The sequence below is a fragment of the Pseudophryne corroboree genome, chromosome 8, assembly GCF_028390025.1.
Source record: "Pseudophryne corroboree isolate aPseCor3 chromosome 8, aPseCor3.hap2, whole genome shotgun sequence".
NCBI lineage: Eukaryota > Metazoa > Chordata > Amphibia > Anura > Myobatrachidae > Pseudophryne > Pseudophryne corroboree.
In genome coordinates this window covers 31,721,007-31,738,610 of record NC_086451.1, presented here as the reverse complement: position 1 = coordinate 31,738,610, position 17,604 = coordinate 31,721,007, and the positions used below count along the sequence as shown (strand labels likewise).

At 47.8% G+C, this 17,604-nt stretch overlaps 1 protein-coding gene across 2 annotated transcripts in view; it reads left to right on the top strand.

The window, feature by feature from the left end:
- TRAF2 (TNF receptor associated factor 2) overlaps positions 1-11,316 on the top strand; it is a 102,487-nt gene extending 91,171 nt beyond the window's left edge. For both annotated transcript variants that reach the window (XM_063936175.1, XM_063936176.1), the window contains 5 exons: positions 62-136; positions 1,037-1,405; positions 2,125-2,302; positions 5,421-5,569; positions 6,282-11,316. In XM_063936175.1, coding sequence (XP_063792245.1) covers positions 62-136; positions 1,037-1,405; positions 2,125-2,302; positions 5,421-5,569; positions 6,282-6,500 — 990 coding nt within the window. In that variant the 3' untranslated portion in view covers positions 6,501-11,316. The remainder of the gene's footprint in view (positions 1-61; positions 137-1,036; positions 1,406-2,124; positions 2,303-5,420; positions 5,570-6,281) is intronic.
- The last annotated feature ends 6,288 nt before the right edge of the window (positions 11,317-17,604 follow it).

The following is a 17,604-nucleotide window of genomic DNA, read 5'->3' as shown; positions in this document are numbered from 1 at the left end:
ATTTACTGTGAATGAACTGTACCTGAGCTGTGCGACATCCAACTAACCTCATTTGTCATAGTTCCAGGATCACGTGAAGACATGTGGCCGCTGCAGAGTGCCGTGCCGCTACATGCTCGCCGGCTGTATGGAGATGGTGAGTGCTGGCGTCTGTCTCCCCTGCTGCTATATGTATTCACAACAGTAACCCTATCACCTTGCTTAGCCCTGAGGACCTGCCAGAGGGATAGACTGGGGAGGTTTCCAAAAGAAACCAATCAGCTTCAAGCTATCATTTATCTAGCACAGCCTATAAAATGAAAGCTAGAATCTGATTGGTTGCTATGGACAACTTCTCCACTCTTTTCTCTCTTGAAGGTTTGATACATCTCCTTTCTTTGTATTAAATCCAGATTTAACATGGGAATTTTAATTATGATTCCTTCACGCTATTGGGTTTGGAACCAGAGCTTTTAATCAGGGATTTAAAGTGAGGTATAGTAATACCAAACTTGTTCTCGAGTTAGTATTAGTAATGTGATAATATTTAGGCACGAGCACTGTGTGCCTCAGCGATGACCACCTCCAGGCACGAGCACTGTGTGCCTCAGCGATGACCTCCTTCAGGCACGAGCACTGTGTGCCTCAGCGATGACCTCCTTCAGGCACGAGCACTGTGTGCCTCAGCGATGACCTCCTTCAGGCACGAGCACTGTGTTCCTCAGCGATGACCTCCTTCAGGCACGAGCACTGTGTTCCTCAGCGATGACCTCCTTCAGGCACGAGCACTGTGTTCCTCAGCGATGACCTCCTTCAGGCACGCGCACTGTGTTTCTCAGCGATGACCTCATTCAGGCACGAGCACTGTGTTCCTCAGCGATGACCTCATTCAGGCACGAGCACTGTGTGCCTCAGCGATGACCTCATTCAGGCACGAGCACTGTGCGCCTCATGCCTCAATGATCTCACTGGTTTCCATCTAACTGATGGAATGCGTTATCATGAATGATTGCTTCTGCCTTTATCACCAACCAGCTTCTCTCTCTCTCTCTCACAGGTGGAGAACGATAAGTTCTTAGAACATGAAAGTAAATTTCTGCCCGATCATTTGGCGAAGGTGTGGGAGTACCTTCAGTCGCTCCAGCCGCACACAAAGGATGCCGCTGAAATCACTCACCGCCTGGGAGCCATGTCCGTGCAGGGCAATTCGGTTCCTTACGGCAGCCTGGTCTCGCCAATAGCAGCCGAGTCCACTAAGTTCTCAGAGGCGATGAGGCAGTTTGAGACCCTGGACAAGAAGAGCACGGTTCTGGAAAACATAGTCTGCGTCCTGAACAGAGAGCTGGAGCGAGCCAGCATCGCCGCTGAGGAGGCTGCGAAGCAGCGGAGGTCAGACCAAGAGAAGATTGAGACCATGCACAACAAGGTGAGCGTAGAACTGCCTCCAGACGCGACTGCTGTCAGATTGAAATAGGCAGCCTGTATCCAATCGGATCACTGCAATGGTCACAGCAGACATCGAGGATTATGGGAAATAGTGACTTGTCTACTATTGTGATTTAGTTAGTGAGGACAGCGCTACATGTGACAGGGGCAGTGACATGATGTGAGGAGGGGGGATGGAGTCAGGAGGAAGCAACAGAGTTTTATATAGTGGGAGGAGCAGGGTCCCCAGCAGCACAGAGTATATCAGGAGAGTAGTGATGTGTCTGAGGACAGGGCTGCATGTGACAGGGGCAGTGACATGATGTGAGGAGTGGAATGGAGGCAGCAGGAAGCCACAGACTAAGAGGTATATAGTGGAAGGAGCAGTGTTCCCCAGCAGCACAGAGTATATCAGGAGAGGAGTGATGTGTCGGTGAGGACAGGGCTGCATGTGACAGGGGCAGTGACATGATGTGAGGAGTGGAATAGAGGCAGCAGGAAGCCACAGACTAAGAGCTATACAGTGGAAGGAGCAGGGTCCCCAGGAGCACAGAGTAGTGATAGCAGATTACCAATGCGGAAAGATTGTAGTGGAAAATTAACCTGCATATGAAACATAGGTTGTACAGTTTTGTTGTGTGCTCAGGAAGCACCAAGTGCAGGGGAGACCTTTTATACCTGTGTGCGCGTTAAGTAAAACGCAATGTTTCGTGTCTTAAGGTGCGTCAGTTGGAGCGCACACTGGGCCAGAAGGAACTGCAGCTGGTAGATTTGGACACGCGACTACAGGAAGCAGAACTTTCCACCTTTGATGGAATCTTTGTGTGGAAAATTACAGAGTTTGCCAAGAGGCGACAGGATGCCATGAACGGACGCTGCCCGGCAATGTTCTCTGCGCGTGAGTTACTCTTACAGCTGGGTGCGGCTTATTGGGCTCTTCAGCAGGGTGTGGAAATCAGATTAGTGCTGGAAATGACTGCAGGTGGCGAGGGAGATTTGTGACTTGCATATGCACAGTAAGAGCCCAAAGTCTGCCCCGCACTGGGGGGTGGGGGGGGAACTCTGACATTACTGATAGGGTTACCCTTCATCCCACTGAAGGCAGGTGCTGCAAAATGGCACAAACCTGTGGCAGTATATATGGTTCCCTATACGTGTTGTTGAGAGTACGAGCCATAGGCGGGAATCGCAAGTCACGCGGACTTGTCAGTGGGTGTCAGGCGACATACGAATGGGATGGTCTTGTTGAGGGTTTCGTAGGTGAGCGTGAGTATGAATTACGCTCTGGAGATTGAGGAACCAGTGTAGGAATTCACAAATATCAATCTTGACACTAGATCTAGAGAAACTGACTGATCATGGAGCCAACTGACTGGTTTGGTACATGGAGGCCGAATGAGTGAAGGGTGTGCAGTAGAGGGTTATCATCCGTATAAGAGGTGACACAGAGGTCCAGAGTTTGGGGATTTGGCCTTTAGACTTTACTGTACGTAGATCATGTATTACGGTTTGTTAGGACAGTCTCTGTGGAATGTTGGTTGTTGGAACCTGATTGTAGAAACTTGGGAAAGGGGGGTGCACAAGTCTTGGAAGTAACCTGGAGGTACATCAACCATCGACGAGTCATAATCATCGATGGTTTATGGGCGATGTTGAATACTTTTGCCATTGATGGGGGAGAACCAGATGGTTTCCATCCGTCCCTTCGACACCCGCCACCTGGTTCTGATTGGCCCACGGGATAGTCAGGCAAAAAAACAGGGATCACCATTGGTTGGTTGGTGAAACCATCCATGGTCAGCCATTGCATATTTGGCAACCATCAATAGCCACTTTCCATCGATGGTAACCACACAGATGGCCATCCCTAAGGTAGAGGAGAGCAATATTAATGGTAGGTCAAAAGACATTTTCTTTGGAATTGGGGAGAGAAGTTTGTGTGTTTAAAGGAGGATGGAAATGTGCCAGCTGTGGCTGGGTGGCTAGTAGACAGGTGATGTAGGTTTGTTGGTCAAGTCAAAAGGATACAGAGGAAGCTGGCATTGCAGTGACCTTTCCTCCAGTGGTGCTCTGGGCTATACTTGAAGTTTGGATCGCCAGAGGTTTGTCCAGGGTTGAAGTGAGTGTGTTATAGAAGGAGTAGTCTCTGTGATAAAAAATGGGTTGGGTTGAGAGTATCTAGGTTTCGCTGTCTCTCTGTGCCTTTGGATGCAAAGCTGAGGGTAAGGAGCTTATGCGTGGACAGCAGGAAGGGGAAGTCTGAGAAGCGGGAGGTGGAGCAGAAGTGGGAGAAGACAAAGTCAAGGCGGTGGCCATCACAGTGTGTCAGACATTAAGCTCCGTGGGAAAGACAAGGAAGTAAGAAAGGCAGTGGGGATGTCAATAGCAAAGTTGAGTATAAAAGACAAAAGGCTTAGAAATAAGTAGGCAGCAAAGTTGTTAAGGAAATAGGAAACTGGACCTGGCCATATAAATCACAAAAAGTGGAGCGTAATAGCATATATTATGCTCCACAAAAAGTGGAGCATAATATGCTTTGTAGGTAGGTTTCTGGGGATGCTACTTGGAAGGTGCAATTTGATGAAAGTAGGATGCCTGCTCCACCACTTTATTTGTTTCTGATAGGGAATGGAATGGGCTCAGGGTTGGGGCAAGATGCCTTCAACGGCCAGGAGGAGTAAGGTGAGATAGGGACATTTATAGATGATTCAGGGTAGTGAGGTTAATTGAAAAGATGAATGTGGATTAGATATTACTTGCTGTCCTGGAAAATGATGGCTGAGCTGAGTGGGTCCAACAACCAGACAGTTGGTAGGTGCACCGACAGATGAGCTCAGTGGGTCCAGCAGCCAGACAGAGGTGGTAGGAGCACCGACAGATGAGCTCAGTGGGTCCAGCAACTAGACAGAGGTGGTAGGAGCTCCAACAGATGAGCTCAGTAGTTCTGGCAGCCAGACAGAGATGGTAGGAGCACTGACAGATGAGCTCAATGGGTCCAGCAGCAAGACAGTGATGGTAGGGCCACTGACAGATGGGCTCAGTGGGTCCAGCAGCCCGACAGAGGTGGTAGGAGCACTGACAGATGGGCTCAGTAGGTCTAGCAGCCAGACAGTGTTGGTAGGAGTGCCGACAGTTGTGCTCAGTGGGTCTGGCAGCCAGACAGAGATAGTAGGAGCACCGGCAGATGGGCTCAATGGGTCCAGCAGCTAGACAGTGATGGTAGGAGCACCGACAGATGAGCTCAGTGGGTCCAGCAGCCAGACAGAGGTGGTAGGAGCTCCAACAGATGAGCTCAGTAGTTCTGGCAGCCAGACAGAGATGGTAGGAGCACTGACAGATGAGCTCAGTGGTTCTGGCAGCCACACAGAGATGGTAGGAGCACTGACAGATGGGCTCAATGGGTCCAGCAGCCAGACAGTGATGGTAGGGCCACTGACAGATGGGCTCAGTGGGTCCAGCAGCCCGACAGAGGTGGTAGGAGCACTGACAGATGGGCTCAGTAGGTCTAGCAGCCAGACAGTGTTGGTAGGAGTGCCAACAGTTGTGCTCAGTGGGTCTGGCAGCCAGACAGAGATAGTAGGAGCACCGGCAGATGGGCTCAATGGGTCCAGCAGCTAGACAGTGATGGTAGGAGCACCGACAGATGAGCTCAGTGGGTCCAGCAGCTAGACAGTGATGGTAGGCGCACCGACAGATGAGCTCAGTGGGTCCCGCAGCTAGACAGTGATGGTAGGAGCACCGACAGGTGTGCTCAGTGGGTCCATCAGCCAGACAGAGGTGGTAGGAGCTCAGACAGATGGGCTGAGTGGGTCTGGCAGCCAGAGATGGTAGTCCCATGAAGCAGCCTTGTTTGAGGTGTGATGGCCATCCTCACCATTCCTGTGCTATTAACTACCCTGTTTCCACAAGTTGCCTTATATTTGTGAGGCTACGACAACACAGGGGTTAATACGCGACTGCTGTCCGCACATTGCCATGTCTATTACTATATATAATATAATATCCTCCTCTTCCAGCTTTTTACACCAACAAGTACGGCTACAAGATGTGTCTGCGGATCTACCTGAATGGAGACGGCACCGGGCGGGGGACTCACCTTTCCCTCTTCTTTGTGGTGATGAAGGGGCCAAGTGATGCTCTGCTGCGATGGCCATTTAACCAGAAAGTCAGTGTTATAACCCATGTTATTCCTTTTATTTCTCAGCCCAAAAATACTACTACTTAGTCTTACACCATGTTTATTTAAAATATATGCAGACAAACAGTGGCAGTTGCTATATCATTCCTGGAGATAATTATATATCAGGTGCTAGAAAGGGGGAGGGGTCTTAGTCTTACTTAGTCTTACACCATGTTTATTTAAAATATAAACAATGAAATAAACCTAAAAGTATTTTAGAGTTACATAAATGATTGTAAAACCGTATACGTCCACAGGGCGTGAATATGATTTGCCCGGTATCGTACAACCGCAGGGAAGTGCGGTGTCGCACAGCCGCAGGGAAGCGGCTATGCAGTTCCGTACATATAAAATGCAAACACTACAAGAATCATCTGTAGGAGATAGACGCCTCCTGCATGCTTCTGCAATCCGAGTGCTTCGTCTGATGATGCAGCATCAGACCACCGGTCGTGGTGGTCATTGCCTCTGACCGGTCTGCGTAAGCCCTGACTTATTACACTAACCTTCGGAATCGGTCAGCCGGGTCCAGGAGGTCTGCATCCGACGATGCAGATCCTGGGCCCGCCACGCCTATAAAACGGGGGCGACACACGAGACCACACATTTAAAAAAAAAAAATAATAATTTAAAAGAGAAATTATTATATGGGGTAAATTATTTATTGTGTTTATGATTAAGGTTTCTGTTTTTGCAGGTCACCCTGATGTTGCTGGACCAGAACAATCGAGAACACATCATAGACGCCTTCAGGCCTGACATAACGTCCTCGTCTTTCCAGAGGCCAGTAGCCGAAATGAATATAGCAAGCGGGTGCCCCCTGTTCTGTCCTCTCTCCAAGCTGGATGGCAAAAATTCTTATATCCGAGAAGATACGATCTTCATCAAAGTGATCGTGGACCTGACGGGGCTCTGACTACAAGAGGAATCCACGGAAGCGACCGTGGCTCATCAGGAGCCTGGCCTGCAGAACGCAGCCACCTAGGCAGACGTGTGGCCAGGGCACTGGTGCAAAGTCCATACTGTGTGCTCGGCAAGCTTGGGGCAAGGTGCCTCATTTTGCTGTCGCTGCGCCCGGCACAGGTTACTATTCCCAATTATAGTCCACGTGGACAGTAACTCAAGCAAAAGTTGGGAAAACGTGAAAAACACAAAAAAAACATGTTGACCTTTTAGTAACTGTTGTCCTAATGCATGTCGGCCGTATGGTGACAACCTATTGACTGTCTAACTTAGACAGTGTAGATCTATCATGCGGATACCCTAGGGAAGTTGTGTCCTCTGCATTCTCGGGAATTTAAGACTAAGTGGTCAACCCAATTAGCCGTGAAGGGTGCGATGCCGGCAACTGTGCGTGATCTCGCACCCTTTCAGCCTGAACTTGCAAAAAATTGCTCTTTGCCCCGCGGGGTTGCAAGCACTGTGTGGCCAGTTCTTATGGCGGCCGCTGCCGCGAAGATCTCGCAAGGATAATTTGATTGACCCCAACTTGTGTCACTCACATTCTATTAGTTTTTTATTTATTTATTTTTTTATTTAAGGGGCAACTTGGGGCCAGGTCCGTCCATAGCGTGTTTTTCTTTTATAGGTCCATCCTTAGGATTTTTTTCTTTTATCTTTAGTGAGAAATTCTTGATTTTTATTGGATTGATCTTTCGTGGAGAAAGCAGATTTGCTGGGGTTGCCTGGCAAGTTTCCGGTGGGCAGACCTAAGCAGATAAAGTCGTTCTATATAGTTAGCCATAGTCTTTCTCAGGTTGTCCTCATGGTTCCAATCTAAAGGTCTTCGGACACTTATGGTCCCAAATAACTGCAGCTTTGTCTTTCGCCCTGGCCACAATGAAGGCTTGGCCGGGAGGCTGCTGCCCTCGCTCATTACATTGACCTGGGATTTTCGTGCAGAAGGTCCTACACACATTTCATGTAGATACGACCCCCAAAAACAGTCATTATTTTCCAGACTCATTGGTTTGGTACCCTGATTCTGCTCATGTCTGTGTGACGGAGAATCATTTATAGACTTATATTGAAGAGAGACTTCTTACTAGGTGTTTCCCCCCGTGAATAATGGCCAGATCCCAGTAGCTCCCTGTGTTTTAGTCCCCACATCTCAGTCACACTAGACCCATCCACACATCATACATGACCCCTTCCATAAATAGTCGCTAAAGTATACCGAGAATGCAGCGGACAAACGCCCTGAAACGTTCTATTTGGCATAGACCCCCCTCCCCGGTACATATTTTACCTCCATTCTTCTAAAACGATCCCTTTTTAGGATTTCTGAGCAGCAAGCTCCTAACCATTGTATTTAGCTGACGTTCCGTACATTACTGGCAGTTCAGTTATTTCCATTGCCCTATTCTATGTGATCTGTTAGAGGATAACAGGCCAAGATTCATCAACTGAATAGTCGCCGCCGACTGAAAGGCGAGAGAGATTCCAGACGCCGGAACTGTAAAAAGAAATAGTTATTCGGTGACCCTGCGGATTTTGGCGAGCCTTTATTCGAGGTGACCGGCCTGCGCCCCAAACTCTGGCGATTTAAGCTTGCGTAACGAACAGGAATGTGAAAGAAGGTTTAAGAAAAGTTGGCTGAGAACGATTATACTCTGTGACTGGTGGAAACATTGAGGCTTCTCTAGATGGCCATTGAACCGTTTTTATAGCTGGCAAGACGCAGGTTTAATCTGATGAGAGAGAGCCAGGGGCCACAACCAGTCCTTAATTGACCCGTGTCCATAGTGAACTAATTGGACGAATGGCCTAAATCTGCGGTCATCTTTCAAGAGCATTAACTGCACGCTGGATAATGGTCTATTGGAATTCTTTTTGGGTATCACCATCTGTGCAGGGCGTTACCCTAAATAAGCCTAGAACCATACAATAATGAAAGGCATGTATATGGGTGGGAAAAGTGTAAGGAATTTGTGTAGGGTTCCGGTGAAATGATCTGGTTTTGTTTTATGCTATCCTGTAGACAGCAGTTGCTGAATGTCAAGGCTAACGCCTCTATTTAATAACATACTGGGGGCGGGATATAAAGCCGCCCGTATTCGGCGGCCAAGCGGGATGCTGACTTTTTTTAAAGGGGCAATCACTTTTCATTGAATGCCCCATTAAAAAAAGCATCCCGCTTGGTCGCTGAACTCAGGGCGGCATTACATCCGGCCCTATATGTCCCGTAACCTAACAAATGTTCTATCAATACGACTTCTTTGCTAACAGGCAAAGACGCCTAAATCCTGTACTCTTTACATTGTACTTAACTATTTATGATACTTTGGTGGTCAAAGATAACCAGCAGAAAATAGGCGCATCCAATGCACTACGTTAATGTCATGAAGGCTTAAATGTCAGCATTGGTCTCCGATTGTGCTGGCCGCTTGGCTTGCCCTACGACGGAGAAGTACGAGAAGGGGCGGGGCTCAATTTGTCGGCGAGGTTTGCTTGCAATTTGGGAACTGAGAAGTCGTGGATGACTCGCTAGTGAGGAGGTGGTGGAATTCTGCAGAACGTTTGGCTTGACTATAGTGTAAATTGTAACCAGGATTTGGCCCTAGAACCGGAAAGGGAAAGCTAATTGTTAGGTAAGCTGGATTACTATATGACAGGGTTTCTAAAACCCGGGCCTTGCGGAACCCTGACAGTGCATGTTTTCCAGATTATCTAGCTGGAGCTAATGCGTGCTAATTGACTAATGCAATAGATCAACAGGATACCTTGAAAACATGCACTCTTAGGGTTCCATGAGGTCAGTCTGACAAACGCTTCTTTATAGTAATTTAGTAAATAGGGTAGTCTGCCTTTAAAATGGGTTAGGTGAGTGGTTCCCAAACTTGGAGGGAGATGTGTTAAGGGTCGTTATGGGGGGGGAGTGGTATCAGCGCATGTTACTTGCGCTGATATCGCCCCCTCCCAAACAGTCCAGGTTTAAAGGATAGCCACAGGTGGCTTAATTGGTATTTACGTCTTTTTTTATTTAATCGATGGAACAAGTATGGCTATCCTTAGCACCTGGACTGCTAGGGGTGCCTTGAAGATCGAGTTTGGGAACCACTGGGTTAGGCAAAGTTTAAGGACTACCTGGCAACATTCTATTCAACGACAAAGAACACGGTCTGCTGCTTTGACATGTGGATAAATCAGCATATGATTGTGCTGCGGCTGAGGTCTGGCGTTTACTCTGCAGTCACTGCACCGGCGCTCTGGCTGAAGCGAGTCTAGACTCCTCCCTAACCGGGGCGAGAATTAGGACCGCGTAGAGCTGCGAGAGTGTTTAAAGTGCTGCTAAGATGAAGTGGATTCCAATACTAGACCTAAGGCTGGGTATACACTATTCGATATATCGTTCATTCGATTGATGAACCCTATATCACTAGCGGGCCGGCGGGTCACCCGATAGGTCTGTGAATGACGTCGTTTACAGACATATCAGGCCAGCCCTGCAGCGCGGCTGATGCCGATATCTTATCCAGATATATCGGTGCATCTAGCCATGTGTACGGCCGACCGCGCTATAGGCCGCCACAACAGCCATTGAATATGATGTCACAAGTGGGTGGGCATATTCAAATGACTCTGCTGCCGGACCTGTCAGGCTACAGATTGGTGTGTATGCACAAGATTGTTTGTGGAACCATTAACAGTGCATGTTTTCCAGATCACCTACCTGGAGCATACACCTTACCTATCGGTAGATCGATGGGCGGGGAGGCCAATCTGTCAGCTAGATGTGTACCCAGCCTTAGTTACCGACAGATCTCAGCCTTATTCCTTTTATCTGGGTTGTTGAAGACTTGCCAGTGTTTGAAGCATACCGCTTACACCCAGGAGGCAGCCATTTTTGGGCTGAATACCAGAGTAACGCTTGGTGCCTTAGTTCTATGGGAACTAATAAGCTGCATGTGCACAAACATGGCTGCCTCCGCCGTGTGTAAGTGAGGGATACCATAATCCAAATAAGACCTTTGTTATAACAACTTATAGACTTGTGGTAATATTATATATGGACTTGCTAATATTGTGTACTGTACTGTTGCTAAATATCTAGAAAAAAGTGTTAAAATGTTTTATTAGTTCAAGGATGGGGGGGGATGCCTGTTGCCAGGCCAGATCATTGTCTGGAAACTGTTGAATATTTTAAATGTTTTCCTTTTTATGGGGTGACGCGTGATTCTGGCAAATCGATGTTGATCATTGCCAGCCCTATAACAGCGACCTACGGAGTGACATTTTGGAAGGAGAGATTAGAGCAAATCCTGAGAGACTGGCACTGCCAGAGAGTGGCAGAAGACATACAGGGGTGATTTATCCTCCCTCTGCTTCCAGAGATACAGAGACGTGACACTTCACTTCCCTTCACTTTTTCGCACAGTTTGTGTTTTAAATGGCTGGGACGTTGGCTGCCTGGTGGACGTGTAACCTAATATGGTCTAAGGAACCAGTCATTTAAACATGGAGGCTCTGTATGCCATGTGGACAGCTGCGTCCCCCAGGAATGGGGGTCTTGGGACATGTAGAATAGACCAGCAAACCGCATGTAGGGATCATTTCCTAGCAGAGCCAAAATTACATCGCAATTTGTCCGCCATAGAACTTTTATATACAGTTTTGTTTAACGTTTGTAATATGTGTTTATTTTAATTATATTTGTTTATTACACTTTCTCTATCGTCCTAGTGGATGCTGGGGTTCCTGAAAGGACCATGGGGAATAGCGGCTCCGCAGGAGACAGGGCACAAAAAGTAAAGCTTTAGGATCAGGTGGTGTGCACTGGCTCCTCCCCCTATGACCCTCCTCCAAGCCAGTTAGATTTTTGTGCCCGGCCGAGAAGGGTGCAATCTAGGTGGCTCTCCTAAAGAGCTGCTTAGGAAAGTTTAGCTTAGGTTTTTTATTTTACAGTGAGTCCTGCTGGCAACAGGATCACTGCAACGAGGGACTTAGGGGAGAAGAAGTGAACTCACCTGCGTGCAGGATGGATTGGCTTCTTGGCTACTGGACATCAGCTCCAGAGGGACGATCACAGGTACAGCCTGGATGGTCACCGGAGCCTTGCCGCCGGCCCCCTTGCAGATGCTGAAGTAAGAAGAGGTCCAGAATCGGCGGCAGAAGACTCCTCAGTCTTCTAAAGGTAGCGCACAGCACTGCAGCTGTGCGCCATTTTCCTCTCAGCACACTTCACACGGCAGTCACTGAGGGTGCAGGGCGCTGGGAGGGGGGCGCCCTGGGAGGCAAATGAAAACCTTTTTTGGCTAAAAATACCTCACATATAGCCTCCGGGGGCTATATGGAGATATTTAACCCCTGCCAGAATCCGTTAAGAGCGGGAGACGAGGCCGCCGAAAAAGGGGCGGGGCCTATCTCCTCAGCACACAGCGCCATTTTCCCTCACAGAAAGGCTGGAGGGAAGGCTCCCAGGCTCTCCCCTGCACTGCACTACAGAAACAGGGTTAAAACAGAGAGGGGGGGCACTAATTTGGCGATATGTTTATATATATATTAAGATGCTATAAGGGAAAACACTTATATAAGGTTGTCCCTATATAATTATAGCGTTTTTGGTGTGTGCTGGCAAACTCTCCCTCTGTCTCTCCAAAGGGCTAGTGGGTCCTGTCCTCTATCAGAGCATTCCCTGTGTGTGTGCTGTGTGTCGGTACGTGTGTGTCGACAGGTAGGAGGACGATGTTGGTGAGGAGGCGGAGCAATTGCCTGTAATGGTGATGTCACTCTCTAGGGAGTCGACACCGGAATGGATGGCTTATTTAGGAAATTACGTGATAATGTCAACACGCTGCAAGGTCGGTTGACGACATGAGACGGCCGACAAACAATTAGTAAGGTCCAGACGTCTCAAAAACACCGTCAAGGGTTTTTAAAACGCCCGTTTACTTTAGTCGGTCGACACAGACACAGACAGGGACACTGAATCCAGTGTCGACGGTGAATAAACAAACGTATTCCTTATTAGGGCCACACGTTAAAGGCAATGAAGGAGGTGTTACGTATTTCTGATACTACAAGTACCACAAAAGAGGGTATTATGTGGGATGTGAAAAAACTACCATAGTTTTTCCTGAATCAGATAAATTAAATAAAGTGTGTGATGATGCGTGGGTTCCCCCCGATAGAAAATTATGGGCGGTATACCCTTTCCCGCCGGAAGTTAGGGCGCGTTGGGAAACACCCCTTAAGGTGGATAAGGCGCTCACACGCTTATCAAAACAAGTGGCGGTACCGTCTATAGATAGGGCCGTCCTCAAGGACCAGCTGACAAGGCTGGAAAATATAATAAAAAGTATATACACACATACTGGTGTTATACTGCGGCCAGCGATCGCCTCAGCCTGGATGTGCAGAGCTAGGGTGGCTTGGTCGGATTCCCTGACTAAAAATATTGATACCCTTGACAGGGACAGTATTTTATTGACTATAGAGCATTTAAGGGATGCATTTCTATATATGCGAGATGCACAGAGGGATATTTGCACTCTGGCATCATGAATAAACGCGATGTCCATAACTGCCAGAAGATGTTATGGACACGACAGTGGTCAGGTGATGCAGATTCCAAACGGCACAGTATGGCCGTATAAAGGAAGAGGACTTGTTTGGGGTCGGTCCATCGGACCTGGTGGTCACGGCAACTGCTGGAAAATCCACCGTTTTTTTTACCCTAAGTCACATCTCTGCAGAAAAAGACACCGTCTTTTCAGCCTCAGTCCTCTCGTCCCTATAAGATCATATCTGCCCAGGGATAGAGGAAAGGGAAGAAGACTGCAGCAGGCAGCCCATTCCCAGGAACAGAAGCGTTCCACCGCGTCTGACAAGTTCTCAGCATGGCGCTGAGACCGTACAGGACCCCTGGATCCTACAAGTAGTATCCCGGGGGTACAGATGGGAATGTCGAGACGTTTCCCCTTCGCAGGCTCCTGAAGTCTGCTTTACCAAGTCTCCCTCCGACAAGGAGGTAGTATGGGAAAAAATTCACAAGCTGTATTCCCAGCAGGTGATAATTAAATTACCCCTCCTACTACAGAAAAGGGGTATTATTCCACACTATATTGTGGTACTGAAGCCAGAAGGCTAGGTGAGACTTATTCTAAAAATTTTTTTTGAACACTTACAAAGGTTCAAATTAAGATGAAGTCACTCAGAGCAGTGATAACGAACCAGGAAGAAGGGGACTATATAGTGTCCCGGGACATCAGGGATGCTTACCTCTATGTCCCAAATTTGCCCTTTTCACTAAGGGTACCTCAGGTTCATGGTGCAGAACTGTCACTATCAGTTTCAGACGCTGCCGTTTGGATTGTCCACGGCACCCCGGGGTCTTTACCAAGGTAATGGCCGAATTGATGATTCTTCTTCGAAGAAAAGGCGTCTTAATTATCCCTTACTTGGACGATCTCCTGATAGGGGCATAGTCCAGGGAACAGTTGGAGGTCGGAGTAGCACTATCTCGGATACTGCTACAATCAGCACGGGTGGATTCTAAATATTCCAAAATCGCAGCTGATCCCGACGACACGTCTGCTGTGCCTAGGGATGATTCTGGACACAGTCCAGAAAAAGGTGTTTCTCCCGGAAGAGAAAGCCAGGGAGTTATCCGAGCAAGTCAGGAACCTCCTAAAAACAGTGCATCATTGCACAAGGGTCCTGGTAAAAATGGTGGCTTCCTACGAAGCAATTCCATTCGGCAGATTTCACGTAAGAACTTTTCAGTGGGATCTGCTGGACAAATGGTCCGGATCGCATCTTCAGATGCATCAGCGGATAACCCAATATCCAAGGACAAGGGTGTCTCTCCTGTGGTGGTTATAGAGTGCTCATCTTCTAGAGGGCCGCAGATTCGGCATTCAGGATTGGATGCTGGTAACCACGGAGCCCAGCCTGAGAGGCTGGGGAGCAGTCACACAAGGGAAAAATTTCCAGGGAGTGTGATCAAGTATGGAGACCTTTCTCCACATAAATATAATGGAGCTAAGGGTAAATTTATAATGCTCTAAGCTTAGCAAAGACCTCTGCTTCAAGGTCAGCCGGTATTGATCCAGTGGGAAAAACATCACGGCAGTCGCCCACGTAAACAGACAGGGCGACACAAGAAGCAGGAGGGCAATGGCAGAAACTGCAAGGACTTTTCGCTGGGCGGAAAATCATGTGATAACACTGTCAGCAGTTTTTCATCCCGGGAATGGAAACTGGGAAGCAGACTTCCTCAGCACGACCTCCACCCGGGAGAGTGGAAACTTCATTGAGAAGTTTTTTCCACATGATTGTAAACCGTTGGGAAATACCAAAGGTGGACATGATGGCGTCCCGTCTGAACAAAAAACGGGACAGGTATTGCGCCAGGTCAAGAGACCCTCAGGCAATAGATGTGGACGTTCTGGTAACACCGTGGGTGTACCAGTCGGTGTATGTGTTCCCTCCTCTGCTTCTCATACCTAAGGTGCTGAGAATTATAAGACGTAGAGGAGTAAGAACTATACTCATGGCTCCGGATTGGCCAAGAAGGACTTGGTACCCGGAACTTCAAGAGATGCTTACAGAGGTCTTATGGCCTCTGCCGCTAAGAAGGGACTTGCTTCAGCAAGTACCATGTCTGTTCCAAGACTTACCGCAGCTGCGTTTGTCGGCATGGCGATGGAAAGCCGGATCCTAAGGGAAAAAAGGCATTCCGGAAGAGGTCATTCCTACCCTGGTCAAAGCCAGAAAGGAGGTGACCGCACAACATTATCACCACGTGTGGCGAAAATATGTTGCGTGGTGTGAGGCCAGGAAGGCCCCACAAAGAAATTTCAACTCGGTCGTTTCCTGCATTTCCTGCAAACAGGAGTGTCTATGGGCCTCAAATTGGGGTACATTAAGGTTCAAATTCGGCCCTGTAAATTTTCTTCCAGAAAGAATTGGCTTCAGTTCCTGAAGTCCAGAAGTTTGTCAAGGGAGTATTGCATATACAAACCCCTTTTTTGTGCCTCCAGTGGCACTGTGGGATCTCAACGTAGTTCTGGGATTCCTCAAATCACATTGGTTTAAAACCAGTCAAATATGTGGATTTGAAGCATCTCACATAAAAAGTGACCATGCTCTTGGCCCTGGCCTGGACCAGGCGAGTGTCAAATTGGTGGTTTTTTCTCAAAAAAGCCCATATCTGTTTGTCCATTCGGACAGGGCAGAGCTGCGGACTCGTCCCCAGTTCTCTCCCTAAAGGTGGTGTCAGTGTTTCACCTGAACCAGCTTATTGTGGTGCCTTGCACCTACTAGGGACTTGGAGGACTCCAAGTTGCTAGAAGTTGTCAGGGCCCTGAAAATATGTTCCAGGACAGCTGGAGTCAGAAAATCTGACTCGCTGTTTATACTGTATGCACCCAACAAGTTGGGTGCGCCTGCTTCTAAGCAGTCGATTGCTCGTTGGATTTGTAACACAATTCAACTTGCACATTCTGAGGCAGGCCTGCCACAGTCTAAATCGGTTAAGGCCCATTCCACAAGGAAGGTGGGCTCATCTTGGGCGGCTGCCCGAGAGGTCTCGGCATTACAACTCTGCCGAGCAGCTACGTGGTCAGGGGAGAACACGTTTGTAAAATTCTACAAATTTGATATCCTGGCAAAAGAGGACCTGGAGTTCTCTCATTCGGTGCTGCAGAGTCATCCGCACTCTCCCGCCCGTTTGGGAGCTTTGGTATAATCCCCATGGTCCTTTCAGGAACCCCAGCATCCACTAGGACGATAGAGAAAATAAGAATTTACTTACCGATAATTCTATTTCTCGGAGTCCGTAGTGGATGCTGGGCGCCCATCCCAAGTGCGGATTATCTGCAATACTTGTACATAGTTACAAAAATCGGGTTATTATTGTTGTGAGCCATCTTTTCAGAGGCTCCGCTGTTATCATACTGTTAACTGGGTTTAGATCACAAGTTGTACGGTGTGATTGGTGTGGCTGGTATGAGTCTTACCCGGGATTCAAAATTCCTCCCTTATTGTGTACGCTCGTCCGGGCACAGTACCTAACTGGCTTGGAGGAGGGTCATAGGGGGAGGAGCCAGTGCACACCACCTGATCCTAAAGCTTTACTTTTTGTGCCCTGTCTCCTGCGGAGCCGCTATTCCCCATGGTCCTTTCAGGAACCCCAGCATCCACTACGGACTCCGAGAAATAGAATTATCGGTAAGTAAATTCTTATTTTTGCAATATATAATAATATAATATTTGTATTTATCACAGCAGACAAACAACTTCAGCATATACTGTATATCAATATTCCAAATAGGATAATAGATGTTGTCACGGTTATCTTGGTAATGTCTGTCCGCGTCCATATGGATCGGAATGTATTTTGTCTTTTCTTATAAGTAGTATCTATAAGTAATAATAGTTTATCTCCCTCATGGGGAGATGTAGCAAACCTTGGAGAGAGCTAAAGTACCAACCAATCCGCTTCTCAGTGCCATGGTAAGGCTGTGTTTGCTAAGTAAGCGGAATGGTTGGTACTCTACTCTGTCTCTCTCCAAAATTTGATATATCTCCCCCTCAGTCCGTTTCTGATTCATCGTCCAACATTATTGTACAATGTGAGGCAAAGAAAAACCTCCCTGGTTTGAAAAGTTAAAAAAAAAGGCACGATAAATGCTATTCCGGATTTCAGCACATAATGGAAAAATTGCAGGGAATACAGATTATTTTCAATTGGTTTGGAATAGGATATTGTCATCTCTTGGCGTATAGCAGTCGTCCGTTTATTTAATGGGTCTTGGTGGATGTCTGTAGACCTCAGCAGTCGGGTGGTCTCGTTGGCTGTGTAGCCAGACAAATGACAGTGAGCTTCATCAGGAAGTTGCAGTGATAACGCCAGACATGAGACGCAGAGGGATGCGAAAGTAGACGTCGACTACAAACGTGTATCACAAATGAAGGTCGCCTATCTTGGACGATCTCTCCTATTCAAAACAAATTGGAAATAAACCGCAGTCCAGGCACTTTTAGGTTATGTACTAAAAGTTTGAATGGCATTTACA